Here is a 20,113-nt window from a genome sequence, read left to right as displayed (position 1 = left end):
AGACACCCTTTAGATACTAGCCCCCCATTGGAAGAGGCTCCCTGCATCTGAAATAGCACCCTATTCCCTATATCACTTCCTACTTCCTGCCATGCGCTTCATGAGATCAGTGTGTGCACTCCGTTTGACCAGGGCCCTATAGGGAAGTTTGTGTCATTTGGGATTCATCTATAATCAATGCCTTTAAACACCCCTCTTCATCACCATCATCATCATCATAGCCCACCGCCTTCCTTCATTCAAGGTCTAGAAAACCAAAAAGATAAGCCATACTATGTTTTGTTTTTAAAGAGAAAACACAAATCTAAAATAAGGAGAAGTTTGTCAGTTCAGTTCTTTCAATTGTATCATTATTTTAGTTCCACAGCAGCGGTCGGTCTGGGGGTTGGAGGGGTTAGGGTCCGGGTACAGGGCGTAACAGCAGCGGTCGGTCTGGGGGGAGGAGGAGGGTACAGGGCGTAACAGCAGCGGTCGGTCTGGGGGGAGGAGGGGTTAGGGTCCGGGTACAGGGGGTAACAGCAGCGGTCGGTCTGGGGGTTGGAGGGGTTAGGGTCCGGGTACAGGGGGTAACAGCAGCGGTCGGTCTGGGGGTTGGAGGGGTTAGGGTCCGGGTACAGGGGGTAACAGCAGCGGTCGGTCTGGGGGGAGGAGGGGTTAGGGTCCGGGTACAGGGGGTAACAGCAGCGGTCGGTCTGGGGGGAGGAGGAGGGTACAGGGCGTAACAGCCAGACAGCGGAGGGAGTGGCTATACAGGATGGAACACCAGAGTACAGTCCTCTCCGTCTCTGTCCCGGCCCAGGAACAGGCTCTGATTGGCCAGTTCCTCCAGGTTGTCTAGTTCCTGGTTGTTGGGCTGTGTCCTCCTCAGGTAGTGGTTGACTATCTTGGAGTCCAGTCTGCTCTGGTGAGAGATGCTCTCGTAGGGTTTAGGGTCCAGGTCTAGGATGGACACGGAGCAGGTGAAGCGAGGCTTCGTAGGCTGGATCTCCAGGCTCTGGTCCAACCTACACGGAGGAAACATACCGTAAATCTTCAAGAATTTGTAAAGTATTATTATATATTTTTTACTTTAAAAAGTAGACAGACACTAGCAACAAGCACAGTGACAACTAGAGAGCAGTGCCCAAGATCACATTTGTACACTTTAAACCTGATGAGGACAGGGGGTGCCGTTTTCACTTTTGGGGAAAAACGTGCCCAATTTAAACGGCCTCGTACTCAATTCTTGCTCATACAATATGCATATTATTATTACTATTGGATAGAAAACACTCTCTAGTTTCTAAAACCGTTTGAATTTTGTCTGTGGGTAAAACAGAACTCATTTGGCAGCACACTTTGTGACCAGGAAGAGGAAAGTCAGATCTATATTCTGTTCAAGTGACTGCCTATAAATGGGCATGATACGTATGACTATACGTGCACGTCATACACCTTCCCCTGGATGTCAAGAGGAAGTGAGAGGAAAAATGAGTTGATTATCTCTGTCTGACGTTGAATAAGCCCTCTTGGAACAACGTGTCCCCCATTTTCTGTTTTCTGCAAGGCGCGTGAAGGGACCTGTTATTGCCTACTGGAAAGCAGTCGTTATGGGGCGAATATGATCTCCGGCTTTGATTTTATTTGATACATGTTACAATATCATCCTAAAGTATGTTTTTTCAATATAGTTTCATTGGATTATTGAAATTTATTCGGGACGTTAGTTGTGTTGCGTTGTTTGACTTTGTTGACGTTGGAGAGCTTAGCGCCGCATGGCCAGTGTGCTTGCTAATTCAAGAGGGAAAAAGAACGTTCTGAATCCAAACAAAGACGGTTCAGGACAAAGGACCCCTTGTACAACATTCTGATAGAAGATCAGCAAAAGTAGGAACCATTTTGTGATGCTATTTCATATATATCTGTCGAACTGTGTACTAGTAGCTTTGCGCTCAGGTTTTGGTTATTCCCTTACCATAACTAAGTCTTATGTCGTAATGAAGATATTTTTAGAATTCTAACACTGCGATTGCATTAAGAACTAATGGATCTATCATTTCCTATACAACATGTATTTTTTTGTAATGTTTATGAATAGCTATTTGGTCAGAATAGGTGAGAGTCTAATAGAAATATCCGCACATTCTGGGAAAAAGATGCTACGTTAGCACGTAATGCAACGTTATGCTACGTTGTATAACCACAGATTTCAGCTCTAAATATGCACATTTTCGAACAAAACATAAGTGTATGTATAACCTGATGTTATAGGACTGTCATCTGAGGAAGGTTTATGAAGGTTAGTGAAATTTAATATCTTTTGCTGGTTTATTCGCTAACGCTAACGTGCCTATTGCTATCGCTAACGTGCCTTGATGAATGAATGCGGTAGTGTGGTAGGCTATTGTAGTAAGCTAATATAATGCTATATTGTGTTTTCGCTGTAAAACACTTTTAAAAAATCGGAAATATTGGCTGTATTCACAAGATCTTTGTCTTTCATTTGCTATCCACCATATATTTTTCAGAAATGTTTTATGATGAGTATTTCGGTATGTCACGTTGGTGTCTAATTATTCTGGCTGCTTTCGGTGCAATTTCTGATTGTAGCCGCAACGTAAACTATGATTTATACCTGAAATATGCACATTTTTCGAACAAAACAAAACATTTATTGTATAACATGTTATAAGACTGTCATCTGATGAAGTTGTTTCTTGGTTTCTTTGGTTTGTTCTAGGTTAGTTTGGTTGATTTTGTGCATGCTACCTGTGCTGTGAAAAATGTCTGTGCTTTTTTCTATTTGTTGGTGAGCATAAATATACATAAATATATATTGTGTTTTCCTTGTAAAACATATTTTTTTAAATCGGACATGTTGGCTGGAATCACAAGATGTGTATCTTTCATTAGCTGTATTGGACTTGTTAATGTGTGAAAGTTAAATATTTCTAAAAAATATTTTTTGAATTTCGCGCTCTGCCTTTTCAGTGGAATGTGGGAGGAGTTCCGCTAGTGGAACGCTGGGGCTAGAAAGGAAGCAGGGTTAGACAACCCTATATGTAAAGGTGTCCGGGTGTGCGTGCAGGGTGTTGTTCCAGCCCAGCAGTAAGAGTTCTCACCCGTCGTCTTCCCCACAGGTTGCTATGGCGACCATGACGGAGCAGTCCTTGGCTGTCATGGCAACTCTGTACTGGTGGACCTGTAGAGAAGCAGCCATATTATACAACATGATATTACATAATACTGCATGTATCATATACAACATGATATTACATAATACAGCATGTATCATATACAACATGATATTACATAATACTGCATGTATCATATACAACATTATATTACATAATACTGCATGTATCATATACAACATGATATTACATAATACAGCATGTATCATATACAACATGATATTACATAATACAGCATGTATCATATACAACATGATATTACATAATACAGCATGTATCATATACATGATATTACATAATACTGCATGTATCATATACAACATGATATTACATAATACAGCATGTATCATATACAACATTACATAATACTGCATGTATCATATACAACATTATATAATACTGCATGTATCATATACAACATTACATAATACTGCATGTATCATATACAACATTACATAATACTGCATGTATCATATACAACATTACATAATACTGCATGTATCATATACAACATGATATTACATAATACAGCATGTATCATATACAACATTATATTACATAATACAGCATGTATCATATACAACATTATATTACATAATACAGCATGTATCATATACAACATTATATTACATAATACAGCATGTATCATATACAACATTACATAATACTGCATGTATCATATACAACATGATATTACATAATACAGCATGTATCATATACAACATGATATTACATAATACAGCATGTATCATATACAACATTATATTACATAATACAGCATGTATCATATACAACATTATATTACATAATACTGCATGTATCATATACAACATTATATTACATAATACTGCATGTATTATATACAACATTATATTACGCAATACTGCATGTATCATATTATACAACATAATACAGAATCTATCATATTATACGACATGATATTACATTAAACTGCATGTATCATATTGTACACATTGACATTTCAAATGGAAAAATGTATGACATAAAATTGCATCTAAATGGGAAAACACACCAATAACAAAAATCCCTTCATCTAATCAACTGATATTTATACAGTCTCCTGTATAGAACCAGGACTGTTTGCTTCAATACTGTCGGTTTACAGGTTTGCATTGTTACATTGGTCAGGAAGAAGAGATTCTCACCTTCCCTACAGCGTATTCGATAGAGCCGTCGTCTTCCACGGGACAGTTCTGGACCTTCTCCAGGAAGCTGGCATTGTACGGTCCGCCCATCTGAAGCCTGCATCTAGAGGAGAGAGCGTCAGTCATCGTCTGTAAAGGTTCACTCTGTGATATTCAGAGAGCGTCAGTCACCGTCTGTAAAGGTCCACTCTGTGATATTCAGAGAGCGTCAGTCACCGTCTGTAAAGGTCCACTCTGTGATATTCAGAGAGCGTCAGTCACCGTCTGTAAAGGTCCACTCTGTGATATTCAGAGCGCGTCAGTCACCGTCTGTAAAGGTCCACTCTGTGATATTCAGAGAGCGTCAGTCACCGTCTGTAAAGGTCCACTCTGATATTCAGAGAGCGTCAGTCACCGTCTGTAAAGGCCCTAGATAAGAATATAGCACCAGAGTTTAATAAAATAGACTTCCAGGCCATATGGCCCAGCCCTAGCTAAGAATATAGCACCAGAGTTTAATAAAATAGACTTTTAGGCCATATGGCCCAGCCCTAGCTAAGAATATAGCACCAGAGTTGAATAAAATAGACTTCCAGGCCATATGGCCCAGCCCTAGCTAAGAATATAGCACCAGAGTTGAATAAAATACACTTCCAGGCCATATGGCCCAGCCCTAGATAAGAATATAGCACCAGAGTTTAATAAAATAGACTTCCAGGCCATATGGCTCAGCCAGCGAGTCAGACCACCAATCAGAGACCACTATGATGACACACCAAACGGGTCTGATGGATCCTTATTGTCATCTAACGCCCTTTAAAAAAGGGGAAAGTCTCCTAAAAGTAACTGAAAGTAATCCGATTACATTACTGAGCTTGCGTCATCCAAAATGAGGTTACTGATTACAATTGTATTACCGTAACTAGTAACTAACGTATTACATTTAGAAAGTAAGACACTGGTGATTTGACCGCGTGCACACGTCATCTAGCGGTCTATTTATGTTAGTACACGCCCAATTAGTTGATGAATTTACACAGTACATCTAATACTTCACTGGAGAACACTACAGTTATGGTACACTCAATATGGCCGCCGGTCCAGCCATGATAGAACAGTGAGTGGAACGGGAAGGTCCACAGTACATCTAATACTTCACTGGAGAACAGTTATGGTACACTCAATATGGCCGCCGGTCCAGCCATGATAGAACAGTGAGTGGAACGGAAGGTCCCATTCAAGTCATTCCTCTGGTTCAGGTTCTCACCTCTCTTTGGGGAACATTTGTAGATGCTGTTCCACTCGTTTAAGAAGGGGGCTCAAACCCTCAATGTCTAAATTATCCAACATCTGAGTCCCCAGGATTTTGTCCAAGACACAATCTTTGGGTAGGCAGTGGTTACCTGAAATAAAAACAAATGGATTAGACTCAAAACGATACTCAGTGGCCAGTTAATAATAATAATAAATTATCTAGTACTGGGTCAGACCCCTTTATGCTTCCAAAACAGCCTGAATTATTCTGCGCATGGAAACGTTGCTCAACTGGTATCAAGGGACCTAACGCGTGCCAGGAAAACATTCCCCACACCATTACACCCCCGCCACCAGCCTGTACCGTTGACACCAGGCAGGACGGGGCCATGGACAGCCATCAGAATGACGTAACAGGAAGCGGGATTCGTTGGACCAGGCAATGTTTTTCCACTCCGACTGTCCAGTGTTGGTGATCACGTGCCCACTGGAGCCGTTTCTTCTTGTTTTTAACTGACAGGAACCCGGTGTGGCTGTCTGCTGCAGTAGCCAATCCGTGACAAGGACCGACGAGTTGTGTGTTCTGAGATGTCGTTCTGCACACCACTGTTCTACTGCGCCGTTATTTGTCTGTCTGTTGCCGCCTCCCGGGTGGCGCAGTGGTCTAGGGCACTGCATCGCAGTGCTAGCTGCGCCACCAGAGTCTCTGGGTTCGCGCCCAGGCTGGGCTGGGTCCGCGCCCAGGCTCTGTCGCAGCCGGCCGCAACCGGGAGATCCGTGGGGCGACGCACAATTGGCATAGCGTCGTCCGGGTTAGGGAGGGTTTGGCCGGTATAGGGATATCCTTGTCTCAGTATGTAAAATGTAATAAAATGTATGCACTCTACTGTAAGTCGCTCTGTATAGGAGCGTCTGCTAAAATGACTAAAATGTCAAATGTTAGCTTGTCATTCTCCTCAGACCTCTTCATTACCAAGCTGTTTTCTCCCACAGGACTGCTTCTGACTGGATGTTTTGTTTGTCCCACCATTCTCTGTAAAGCCTAGACACCGTGGAGTGTGAAAAGCCCAGGAAGACGTTTCTGAGATACTGTAACCGGCACGCCTGGCACCAACGATCCAACCACACTCAGAGTTGGTTAGGTCACTGGTTTTGTCCATTCTAATGTTCAACCAAACAGTAACTGAATGTCTTGATGCCCGTCTGCCTGCTTTGTATAACAAGCCACAACCAAGTTACTCAGGGTCTGTAGGAGTGAACCGTTTGAACAGGGTGGTGTACCTAATAAACTGGCCACCGTGTATATATATCTTAACTCTAGGCTGAGGGGCGCTATTTTGACGTCCGGATGAAAAGTGTGCCCAAAGGAAACTGCCTGCTACACAGGCCCAGAAGCTAGGATATGCATATAATTGGTAGATTTGGATAGAAAACACTAAAGTTTCTAAAACTGTTTGAATAATGTCTGGTGAGTATAGAACTGATTTGGCAGGCGAAACCCCGAGCACAAACCATCCAGGGAATTTTTTTTTGGAGGTCAATCTGTTTTCCATTGGTTTTCTATGGTAAGCCCATTTTAAAAGAAATATGCTTGCAGTTCCTATAGCTTCCACTAGATGTCAACAGTCTTTAGAAATTGGCAGTTCAGAACCAGGGTACAGCCTAGGGCTCTCTAATGTTATGATGCGCATGACCTGGAACGCGCTTTCTTTGTTTTCCTCCGGTATTGAACACAGTTTATCCCGTCTCAAATTTGATAGATTATTTACGTAAAAAAATACCTAAAGTTGTATTAGGAAAGTTGTTTGAAATGTTTGGTTCAAGATTACAGGGACATATTGGAGTGCCAACAGAAGAAGATCTTCAAAGGTAAGGCATGAATTAAATCGTTATTTCTGACTTTCGTGTCGCGCCTGGCGGGATGAAATATGATTGTCTGTGTTTGATGATAATAGCATGGTTTGCTTTCGCCGTAAAGCCATTTTGAAATCTGACACGATGGCTAGATTAACAAGAAGTTCAGCTATAATTTGGTGTATTGCACTTGTATGAAAGCTAAAAAATATATATATATATATATTTTTTTTTTTATTTGGCGCTCTGCCATTTCACCGGATGTTGTCAAATCGATCCCGTTAACGGGATTTGAGCCACCTAAGAGTTCGAACGAGTTCGAATTCACGCCCTGATGAAGGCATAACTGAACCACATCTGTGAAGTCATTAGAAACACTGCAGTGACGCGTAAACCTGGTCCCAGAGCACCAGAGCCAAGTCTCACCGTTGCGTAGCAGGTCCCGGTGCAGCAGGCTGGCATCACACGTCACTCTGCCCTCAGACAGGTGTGTCTTCCGGAGCTGCCCTGAGCGAGGACAGTCCCAGGAGCTCAACAGGGCGCTCACGATCACCTGAATCAACTCATTCAGAACCACCTGGAGGTTTAAACAAAGTTACAGGTTAAGAGGACATACTATTAGACATATTACCCAAATATCCTGTATCGTGTGTTGACAGAGTGATGACTAGATAAATATACTGAACAATATAAAAAAACGCAACATGTAAAGTGTTACATGAGCTGAAATAAAAAGATCCCAGGAATGTTCCATACTCACAAAGAACATAACTGTCAAAGTGTTGTGACCAAATGTGTTTACATCCCTGTTAGTGAGCATTTCTCCTTTCCAACTGACAGGTGTGGCATATCAACAAGCTGGTTAAACAGTATAATCATTACACAGGTGCACCTTGTGCTGGGGACAATAAAAGGCCATTCGAAAAAATTGCAATTTTGTCACAGATGTCTCAATGCAATTGGCATGCTGACTGCAGGAATGTCCACCAGAGCTGTTGCCAGAGAATTTAATGTTAATTTCTATACCAATCCAGGCTGTATCACATCCGGCCGTGATTGGGAGACCCATAGGGTGACGCACAATTGACCAAGCATCGTCCGGGTTTGGCCGGGGTAGGCCGTCATCGTAAATAAGTATTTGTTCTTAACTGACTTGCCTAGTTAAATAAAAAGGTTAAATAAATAAAAAAATTGAGAATTTGGCAGTACGTCCAACCGTCTCCGGGAAGCTTATCTGCGTGCTCGTCGTCCTCACCAGGGTCTTGACCTGACTGCAGTTTGGCGTCGTAACCGACTTCAGTGGGAAAAATGCTCACCTCCGACGGCCACTGGCACGCTGGAGAAGTGTGCTCTTCACAGATGAATCCCGGTTTCAACCGTACAGCTGGCAGACAGCGTGTAGTGTGTGTGTGAATAGTTTGCTGATGTCAACGTTGTGAACAGAGTGCCCCATGGTGGCGGTGGGGTTATGGTATGGGAAGGCATGAGCTACGGACAACGAACACCATTGCATTTTATCGATGGTAATGTGAATGCACAGAGATACCGTGACAAGATCCTGAGGCCCATTGTCGTGCCATTCATCCTCCTCCATCACCTCATGTTTCAGCATGATAATACACGGCCCCGTGTCACAAGGATCTGGACACAATTCCTGGAAGCTGAAAATGTCCCAGTTCTTCCATGGCCTCCATACTCACCTGACATGTCCACCCGTTGAGCATGTTTGGGATGCTCTGGATCGAAGTATTCCAGTTTCCGCCAATATCCAGCAGCTTCGCACAGCCGTTGAAGAGAAGTCGGACAACATTCCACAGGCCACAATCAACAGTCTGATCAAATCTATGTGAAGGAGATGTGTCGCAATGTATGAGGCAAATGGTGGTCACACCAGATACTGACTGGTTTTCTGATCCACGCCCCTACCTTTTTTAAAAGGTATCTGTGACTAACAGATGCATATCTGTATTCCCAGTCATGTGAAATCCATAGATTAGAGACTAATGAATTCATTTAAATGGACTGATTACCTTATATGAAATGTAACTCAGTAAAATCTTTGAAATTGTTGCATGTTGTGTGTATAGTTTTGTTCAGTGTAAATAAAAACTTGCCTGTGCAGGGTGAGTGGGGAAACAATGGGGAAACAATGTTTTTTTTTGTGTTTTACCCATAATAACAAGGGCTGGACAAAGTATCCAACACAGAAACATTTTACATCAGTTCACCAATTTCGAAATATGACCTAAATCCTGCTTGTAAGCAGAAACCTTCACCGTCACCCACAACACAACGTCACCCACAACAACGTCACCCCACAACACAACGTCACCCCACAACACAACGTCACCCACAACACAACGTCACCCACAACACAACGTCACTCACAACAACAAACATTAAAAAGGAAAGTCAAACACTAGTATGTGGATGACTAGTTTGGATACCAACTTTACTAGACTGCTGCCTGCTGAGAAGGCTGCCACTAGGAAGGAAGTACGGCCGTAGATGCTGAGCCAGTTCATCTAGGTCCTGTAACACGTCGGCGTCATCATTACAGCTGTAGATACACTCTCCACCCTGGACAGACAGAGTAAGGAAAGATTGTTTTTGAAAAGGTGCTGTAACTTATTTGTCAAGCCAATAGGGCTGGGGATTGCCAGGGACCAAACGATATCACAATACTTAAGATGCAGATTCTATATGTATCGCGATTTTGTGGATTTGATTCTCCAAACATATTGCTCACCATGTGTCTGCTACAGAGTGATAAGCGAGAGCCATGAGAACACACTTTTTGATCAGTCATGGAAATACATTTTTAAAAAAGTGCTGAAAACATGTCGGCTCACTACTTAAAAAGACTGAGAACAAGCTATGAAGGAAAAATACTGGAGTTTTAGTGCAGGTACAGCCAACAAGGGCAAAAATATTACGGACAAAAATAATATTGTGATATATCGTCAACAATAATATCCCGATATGTAACTATCGATTTGTCCACCATCACTACAAGCCAATCAGTGTCCTCCCCCCCCCAGTTCTGCAAGGTCTATACTATATAACAGAAATGAAACTACATCTTGGTTACCTAGACCGGGGAACAGGATAAAAATCTAATTTTACTGGTCACATACACACGGTTAGCAGATATTATTGCGAGAGTAGGGAAACCGCTCAGCATTCGGATAACAGCTGACCTGATGAAAGCCGAGATATCTTGACCTGATGAAAGCCGAGATATCTTGACCTGATGAAAGCCGAGATATCTTGACATACCTTGAAAATGTTGAAGTTATTCTGAGGTTCCTCTATCAAGTGCTTGATGGCTCGGGACATTCTCTGTTTGTTCCTGGGCAGAGAGAGATTCAGGGTGAGAATTCATGCATCTTTATTGACCTGCTGTGGAATCAAACACCAACCGGATGTATTAAAGAGCACCGAGCTCTACTATAAACAGGGCGTGATATTAAAGAGCACCGAGCTCTACTCTAAACAGGATGTATTAAAGAGCACCGAGCTCTACTCTAAACAGGATGTATTAAAGAGCACCGAGCTCTACTCTAAACAGGATGTATTAAAGAGCACCGAGCTCTACTCTAAACAGGATGTATTAAAGAGCACCGAGCTCTACTCTAAACAGGATGTATTAAAGAGCACCGAGCTCTACTCTAAACAGGATGTATTAAAGAGCACCGAGCTCTACTCTAAACAGGGCGTGATATTAAAGAGCACCGAGCTCTACTCTAAACAGGGCGTGATATTAAAGAGCACCGAGCTCTACTCTAAACAGGGCGTGATATTAAAGAGCACCGAGCTCTACTCTAAACAGGGCGTGATATTAAAGAGCACCGAGCTCTACTCTAAACAGGGCGTGATATTAAAGAGCACCGAGCTCTACTCTAAACAGGGCGTGATATTGTTATAACTTATATAATAAGTAAAAAAAAAAAAAAAAGTCAGACAACCAGAATTGACTTCAGTTGCACGATTGGACATGTATAAAACTATATATATACATATTTGTCTAAAGAGATGTGTAGTAGTCTAGGTCTCTCTGTGGTACTAACGAGATGTGTAGTAGTCTAGGTCTATCTGTGGTACAGGTCTTTAGTACCACATATAGACCTAGACTACTACACATCTCCACCAGAGAGGCAACTAGAAAATATTTGGCTCCCCTAAATATCTTTTCAATGGCTCCTTTTGTCCGTCCATTATTTTTGGATGGCCGCTAAGGCGCGATAGTCTATGGACGAGCGTAGACAATTACTTTCCTACTTCACTCATTTCAGTCACACTTTTGGCCGACGGGGTTACGGACCTTTTTTTGTTGTTGTTGTCGAGACAAGTGACTTCAGCTTTCAGACAAGTAAAAAAAAATTAATCTGTCCTGTTATCTGACAAGGACAAGTGGCTAAGAAAGTTAAAATGTCAAACCCTCCTAGTGTGCCACAAGGGACAGTGATAACTGGGGCAGGTGAAGTGTACTGTTACTTACCCTGAGAAAAGGTCCAAGGGACAGTGATAACTGGGGCAGGTGAAGTGTACTGTTACTTACCCTGAGAAAAGGTCCAAGGGACAGTGATAACTGGGGCAGGTGAAGTGTACTGTTACTTACCCTGAGAAAAGGTCCAAGGGACAGTGATAACTGGGGCAGGTGAAGTGTACTGTTACTTACCCTGAGAAAAGGTCCAAGGGACAGTGATAACTGGGGCAGGTGAAGTGTACTGTTACTTACCCTGAGAAAAGGTCCAAGGGACAGTGATAACTGGGGCAGGTGAAGTGTACTGTTACTTACCCTGAGAAAAGGTCCAAGGGACAGTAGCGGCTCAGACGTTTCCACTTTCCATTGGCTAACTGTTCATTTAGAGAAAAGACCACAACAGTCAGTCTGTCTCCATCAGGTGCAATTCTACAATCCCACCACCAGGGGGCAGATACTGATTTCACCAGAACAGTCAACTTTCACAACAAATGCCTTCTAGAATATTTCAACCCCCGTTCTATTCTTTGGTGTAGTCAAAACAAGCAGTAAAATTAAGCATATATGCAAATGAATTACTTTTAATTTGTCACATACACACATTTAGCAGATGTTATTGCGGGTGTAGCGAAATGTTTGTGTTCATAGCACCAACAGTGCAGTAATATCTAACAATTCACAACAATACACACATCTAAAAGTAAAAGGTAATTAAGAAATATATAAATATTAGGACGAGCAGAGTGGCATTGACTAAAATACAGTAGAGTAGAATACAGTATATATATATATATATATATATATGAGATGAGTAAAGCAGTATGCCAACATTAAAGTGACCAGTGATTCCATGTCTTTCTATATAGATTCTCTTGTTTGTATTCATTATTAAAATGTACCTGACATTTCTACTGGTTTAGAACCCTCAACCAGTAGTACAACCGGTTCTTCCAGTGTCCCAAAAACACTACCGACTCACCTTAAAATGTTGATGCATACAAAACCGACACACCTTCCTTTTGATGTCTTTCGTAACGTGTCTAGAGGCTGGTAGAAATCCACATTTGGGCTGTAAAAACACAAGACGAGAATGAATCAACAACAGTGAGTCAACGGTGGCTGGTGGAGGAGGTGATTTGATAAATTCCAACAAAACGTCTCTTTTCAACTCAACACAATGATCCATTTATCATAATGACTTCCAAAGCCCATGCTCCCTGACTCACCCTTCCCTTAAGCCTGTTTTCAGTAACCCAGGGCCTTACCTATTCATTATACTTGGAAATACTCTGTCAAGTTTGTTTAACCAGGAATGTCAATTGATTTGAGAACCAGTTCTGTGTTTTGACTCACTGAGCAGTAAAGTCCTACTTTTAAATGACTGTAGTTAAATGACATTTTCAGTCAGCCATAATGTGGCTTTGAGGTGAGGACAGCTGGTCATTCATAACAGAAACAAAATCATTCTCATGTTAACAACAAACCACCTCATCTATAGCCCTTCATATCCCTATAGAGAGAGGAGAGACACCTCACCTATATTTGGCCTTTATTGGCAAACTCCAAGCAGGCTGTCATGTGCATTCACTGAAGAGTGGCTTGTGTCTGGCCACTCTAGCAAAAAGGCCTAATTGCTTATTAAAAAGGCATAATTCACATGCCTAGTTAAATAAAAGTTAAATAAATAAAAAAATTGCTGGAGTGCTGCAGAGATGGTTGTCCTTCTGGAAGGTTCTCCCATCTCCACAGAGGAACTCTGAAGCTCTGTCAGAGTGACTATTGGGTTCTTGGTCACCTCCCTGACCAAGCCCCTTCTCCCCTGATCGCTCAGCTCTAGTCTTCGTGGTTCCAAACTTCTTCCATTTCAGAATGATGGAGGCAACTGTGTTCTTGGGGACCTTCAATGCTGCAGACATGTTTTGGTTCCCTTCCCCAGATCTGTACCTCGACACAATCCTGTCTCGGCGCTCTACTGACAATTCCTTCGACCTCATGGCTTGGTTGTTGCTCTGACATGCACTGTCAACTGTGGGACCTTATATAGACAGGTGTGTGCCTTTCCAAATCATGTCCAATCAATTGAATTTACCACAGGTGGACTCCAATCAAGTTGTAGAAACATCTCAAGGATGATCAATGGAAACAGGATGCACCTGAGCTCAATTTCAAGTCTCATAGCGAAGGGTCTGAATACTTATGTGAATAAGGTCATTTTGTTTTTAATAAATTTGCAAAAATTCCCCAATTTCGATAAGGGGTATTGTGTGTATACTTATTTAATCCATTTTAGAATAAGGCTGTAACATAAAATGTGGAAATAGTCTCAGAACAAGAATAGACTGACGAGTTTCAGAAGGAAGTCCTTTGTTTCTGGCCATTTTGAGCCTGTAATCTAACCCACAAATGCTGATGCTCCAGATACTCAACTAGTCTAAAGCCCAGTTTTGCTGCTTCTTTAATCCGAACAGTTTTCAGCTGTCCTAACATAATTGCAAAAGGGTCTTCTAATGATCAATTAGCATTTTAAAATGATAAACTTGGATTAGCTAACACAACGTTCCATTGGAATACAGGAGTGATGGTTGCTGATAATGGGCCTCTGTTTTATGGAATATCTACATAGGCGTACAATCTGCCGTTTCCAGCTACAATTGTTAATGTTGTAAATGACTATGTCTACACTGTATTTCGGATCAACATAATGTTATTTTAAATGGACAAAAAAAGTGATTCTTTCAAAAACAAGGACATTTCTAAGTGACCCCAAACTTTTGAGTGCTATATAAATTGCAAAATAGTTGGGAAGAGATTTTTGATGTACCGATTCCATGGGACATGGTTTATGAATTGACACGCAAAACGACACCGGATTCAAAACTTCTAAATGTTTTATTTAAATTACCATACAAAATTCTTGCAACCAATATAATGTTATATAAAATGGCAGACACAACCTTCCCAGCTCTGCAGATTTTGCAGTGAGGAGACAGAGTCATTAGATCATTTATTTTGGTATTGTCCATATGTAGCTCATTTTTGGTCACAGCTCCAGGAATGGCTGAAGAATTGCAACATTTACCTGGAGCTCACTCTGTAGATAGCAATACTGGGTGATTTGAAAAGTCAAAGTCAATCGATCAATAATTAAATTATTTTAGCAAAAAATATTATTTAATTTACAATCTGTAGAAGCTATGAGAATAGAAAGGTTCAGTACTTTTGTGAAGCATCACAGCACAGTTGAACAATATGGCAAATAGAAATCCAAAATGGATGGTGTTGAGAGATAGATGGGAGGGGTTGAATGGAGATGAAGGGTGGGACTAGTAACAAGATAACCAATGTAAAACTATTGTGAAATAATACAGTTACAAATAGAAATCAAACTGGATGGACATCAGAAATAGAGGAAGGACTAAAAACAAACAAAATATAACTATTGTAAAATAGATTGTGTCTGTAAAATGTGTATAAGATGTATAAACTGAAGGTAGAAGCCTAAGTGCTCTTGTTAATTAGTTTACTCAAATTGGGGGGAAGGGTGGTAGGGTTTGGGGGGATAATAAAGGTATATTATCATTTTAAAAAAAAGTTTATATACACACACACCCCAAAACTATATAGGGGATTGAAAAATGATGCAGACAATTACATTGGAGGCAACAATCTATCCGCAATATAAAAGCTGACCCCCCCCCTGAACAAACAAGAGGTAAAGGGGTGGGAAAACTTTGCAAAGGCTTTGTGTGTGTTTGATAGAGATCGTTACAACACTGTATATTAGACATAATATGACATTTGAAATGTCTTTATTCTTTTGGAACTTCTGTGAGTGTAATGTTTACTGTTTATTTCACTTATCAACTTCACTTGTTTTGGCAACATTAACATATGTTTCCCATGCCAATAAAGCCACTTGAGTTGATAGACATACACAATACCAGTCAAAAGTTAACACCTACTCATTCCAGGGTTTTTTATTTATTTGTACTATTTTCTTTTTATATATTTTCTCAATTTTAGAATAATAGTGAAGACATGAGAACTATATAAGTGTTAAACAAATCAAAATATATTTTATATTTGAGATTCTTCAAATAGCCACCATTTGCCTTTATATGACAGCTTTGCACACTCTGGGCATTCTCTCAACCAGCTTCACCTGGAATGCTTTTCCAAGAGTCTTGAAGGAGAGGACTGTACCTAACACTCTACACAGAGAGGACTGATACGGTACCTTATTCTCTATACAGAGATGAGAGGACTGCGACTGTACCTTAATCTCTATACAGAGAGGAGGTCTGTGTTCTCTGCTGCAGCAGCAGCAGGAGGATAGCTGGGTGAGGTTAGGCAGACACAAGGCACATCCACTCAACGTATCCATCACTTTGTCACAGCGAGACTCTGCCATGACACGGAACACACAGACAGCGTTGTTATAACACATTCATAACACACAGGCTTTGGTGACAACAGTCTATAAACGCATACACAAATTTACAGTCAGAGACAATAGGGGCGGGTTTCCCAGATTCCTATTTAGCCTGGCTGTGGACAAAAACAAAACTCATTGGAGGATCTAATTTACTCCTATTGTGTTGTAGAGTGTCATTTCCTCATTGTGTTGTGGAATATGTCTGCATTCCAAATAGCAACCTATTTTCTTCATAGTACACTGCTTTTTGATTGAATGAGCCTGGAGGAAAGGACTGCCTCCTATGCGACTGTAGAATAGAGCTGAAACCTCTACACTATAGACATACGCATAGTCATCAACTAAAAAAAACATTCTACAGTCGCAAAGGAGGCAGTCCTTTCCTCCGTCTCATTTAAATCAAAAAGCAGTGCACTATGAAGAAAATAGGGTGCTATTTGGGACGCAGCCATATTCCACAACACAATGAGGAAATTATACATTTCATAAAACCCAAAATATGTCAAACCCTGATAATAAAGTAAAGATAAAACGTACCTGGCCTTTCCTGCTGGACCTTCAATGACAGCTGGCGAACAAAGTCTAATGGGAGCTTCACAGCCTCCTGCAACATTGATTAACTGATTAATTCATCTATATCATTAATCTGTCATTAATCTCTATCAGGGAACTGACTATAACCTCTGGAGTTTCAACTATCTGACTGCCATGTGGAACTAATAAAGTACTTCCATTTCAACAAACCGCTACCGGCGTTACGCGACACCGCCACCACGCCAACGGCGTTACGCGACACCGCCACCACGCGCCACCACGCCAACGGCGTTACGCGACACCGCCACCACGCCAACGGCGTTACGCGACACCGCCACCACGCCAACGGCGTTACGCGACACCGCCACCACGCCAACGGCGTTACGCGACACCGCCACCACGCCAACGGCGTTACGCGACACCGCCACCACGCCAACGGCGTTACGCGACACCGCCACCACGCCAACGGCGTTACGCGACCCCGCCACCACGCCAACGGCGTTACGCGACACCGCCACCACGCCAACGGCGTTACGCGACACCGCCACCACGACACCGCCATCACGCCAACGGCGTTACGCGACACCGCCACCACGCCAACGGCGTTACGCGACACCGCCACCACGCCAACGGCGTTACGCGACACCGCCACCACGCCAACGGCGTTACGCGACACCGCTAACTAACGGCGTTACGCGACACCGCTAACTAACGGCGTTACGCGACACCGCTAACTAACGGCGTTACGCGACACCGCTACCGGCGTTACGCGACACCGCTACCGGCGTTACGCGACACCGCTACCGGCGTTACGCGACACCGCTACCGGCGTTACGCGACACCGCTACCGGCGTTACGCGACACCGCTACCGGCGTTACGCGACACCGCTACCGGCGTTACGCGACACCGCTACCGGCGTTACGCGACACCGCTACCGGCGTTACGCGACACCGCTACCGGCGTTACGTGACACCGCTACCGGCGTTACGTGACACCGCTAACGGCGTTACGTGACACCGCTAACGGCGTTACGTGACACCGCTAACGGCGTTACGTGACACCGCTACCGGCGTTACGTGACACCGCTACCGGCGTTACGTGACACCGCTACCGGCGTTACGTGACACCGCTACCGGCGTTACGTGACACCGCTACCGGCGTTACGTGACACCGCTACCGGCGTTACGTGACACCGCTACCGGCGTTACGTGACACCGCTACCGGCGTTACGTGACACCGCTACCGGCGTTACGTGACACCGCTAACGGCGTTACGTGACACCGCTAACGGCGTTACGTGACACCGCTAACGGCGTTACGTGACACCGCTACCCCGCTAACGGCGTTACGTGACACCGCTACCCCGCTAACGGCGTTACGTGACACCACTACCCCGCTAACGGCGTTACGTGACACCGCTACCCCGCTAACGGCGCTACGTGACACCGCTACCGGCGTTACGTGAGACCATTAACAAGGCACCATGCTGTTTGCAACAATATGGTTATCACAGAAGAAGTATATCTTACTCCATTATGGACGAATTTCTCCCCCAGCAGTGGCTTCATGACATTTTGACTATAGTCAACTATGTTCTGTATGTGGCGGAACGCTTGTTCTGTTGTCTGGAAGAGAAGAAACAGACCGTGAAGAGAAATTAGGTTGATGTGACAATCCTGATGAGTGTGTTCATTTTTCATAGCTTTCATGGATGATGCGCTTGGGGCTTCGCTTGCTTGGTTGATACAAGCGGTCAATGAAAGCCTTTAACTCCAAGCTGGACCTTGTTAAGACACAATCTTGGATCAGCTTCCCTTTCCCCCATTAGAGGATGAAATCCAAAACTGACCCAGGATCAGCGTCTAGGGGCAACTTCACCCTAGCCTGGATCCCACCAGTGCTGATTTCCAAAACCCAAATTCCTTAGAAATGATCACAAGGAGTTTATTCATTTATTTATCCAACCTTTAAATTAACTAGGGAAATCAGTTAAGAACAAATTATTTTCACCCTGGCCATACCCGGACAACACTGGGCCAATTGTGCGCCGCCCTCCCAATCACGGGATACAGCCTGGATTCGAACCAGGTACTGCACTGAGATGCAGTGTCTTAGACCACTTGAATTGAGTTGTTGATTAACCATAATAAACACACTAAACGTTTCCCAGAATAAACCAGTCCAAGACATATATTTGTTACCAAGCAAGTTACGGTTGGAATGTTTATTAACTAACAAGTCTACTTACTAAATGGGACAACTTTTACTAGATAGGATTTTCTAACCTTATGTGAGTTTTCGACATCTTCTGTAGAATACTTCAGGAGGCGAAGGACTCTGGCGTGCTGGATAGGAGAGAGGAGAGAGTTGTTAGGATTCACAATGTTGTATCTATTAAAAAATAGGTAATTAAACATAAATACGGTGGAGTAAAATGTATTTTCTGAAACCCACTTGATAACTCAGCAAGGTTAAATAGCTAGCTAGCTCGTTTGACTTCCAAGGCATCAAAGACATGCAGCTAAGTTTAGTTAACGTTAGCTATGACGCTAACGTTAATTGGCTAGCTTGTCAGCTAGCAACTGGTGTGGAAAAGTACAAGAATTAGATAACTTCTAGGGTAACTATCTTGTAGCAACTAAAGCAAACAATATTTAACTTTCCACTGTTAGACATGGACGGCGCCAAACAACTTGGCTAGCTAGGTATTAGCTCTAAGCTTACTAATGTTAGCTAGCTAGCTGCATATGCTACTGTAGCTAACTAGCTCACCTGAACATGAGAAACCACTAGGCTTTTGTTGCCCTCCCCGTGGTATTTCCAGTCGTTCTCGTCCATTTTATCCAGTTCCATAACACAACTATGCGATATACGCAAATGTATCTCTGTATAAACTCCAATAACTTTCCAAGGCCAACACACCACAAGTTCCGATGTTGTAGAAATAACTTCAGCTGCTGACACCAAGACAGTGATACCACAGATGGTCAATTAAAAAATAAATAATGTTTTGCTGCAACTACCGCTTTCTGGAGGATGTCCCGCCCACTGATGTCTTCTTCTTCTTCGGTAAGGTTTAACGGCGGTTCATTACCGCCCCCTAATGAAGTATTGTATATATACATTACTCTTAGTGATACTAAATGGTAAAGGGGAACCGAAAAAAAATAAAAAACATGAATACAATAAAAATATAAATCTATTTTTAATTACCTTTCCAACTAACCCTATA

General features: G+C 42.6%; 1 protein-coding gene across 1 annotated transcript; it reads right to left on the bottom strand.

The window, feature by feature from the left end:
- Positions 1-614: 614 nt before the first annotated feature.
- Positions 615-19,884, bottom strand: LOC139552598 (inositol-pentakisphosphate 2-kinase-like). Its single transcript, XM_071364478.1, has 14 exons — positions 19,654-19,884; positions 19,167-19,226; positions 18,411-18,506; positions 16,885-16,951; positions 16,189-16,316; positions 12,892-12,981; positions 12,228-12,286; positions 10,706-10,778; positions 9,878-10,006; positions 7,853-8,003; positions 5,586-5,721; positions 4,340-4,442; positions 3,102-3,181; positions 615-1,004 (listed from the first exon to the last, which is right to left on the bottom strand). Exons 1-14 carry the CDS (start codon positions 19,732-19,734, stop codon positions 746-748), a joined length of 1,512 nt encoding a protein of 503 aa, XP_071220579.1. The 5' UTR covers positions 19,735-19,884; the 3' UTR covers positions 615-745.
- Between the last annotated feature and the right edge of the window lie 229 nt (positions 19,885-20,113).

Source organism: Salvelinus alpinus, chromosome 2, assembly GCF_045679555.1.
Source record: "Salvelinus alpinus chromosome 2, SLU_Salpinus.1, whole genome shotgun sequence".
NCBI classification, from domain to species: Eukaryota; Metazoa; Chordata; class Actinopteri; order Salmoniformes; family Salmonidae; genus Salvelinus; species Salvelinus alpinus.
The sequence above is the reverse complement of the archived record's forward strand: the minus strand, read 5'-3'. Positions and strand labels throughout refer to the sequence as shown.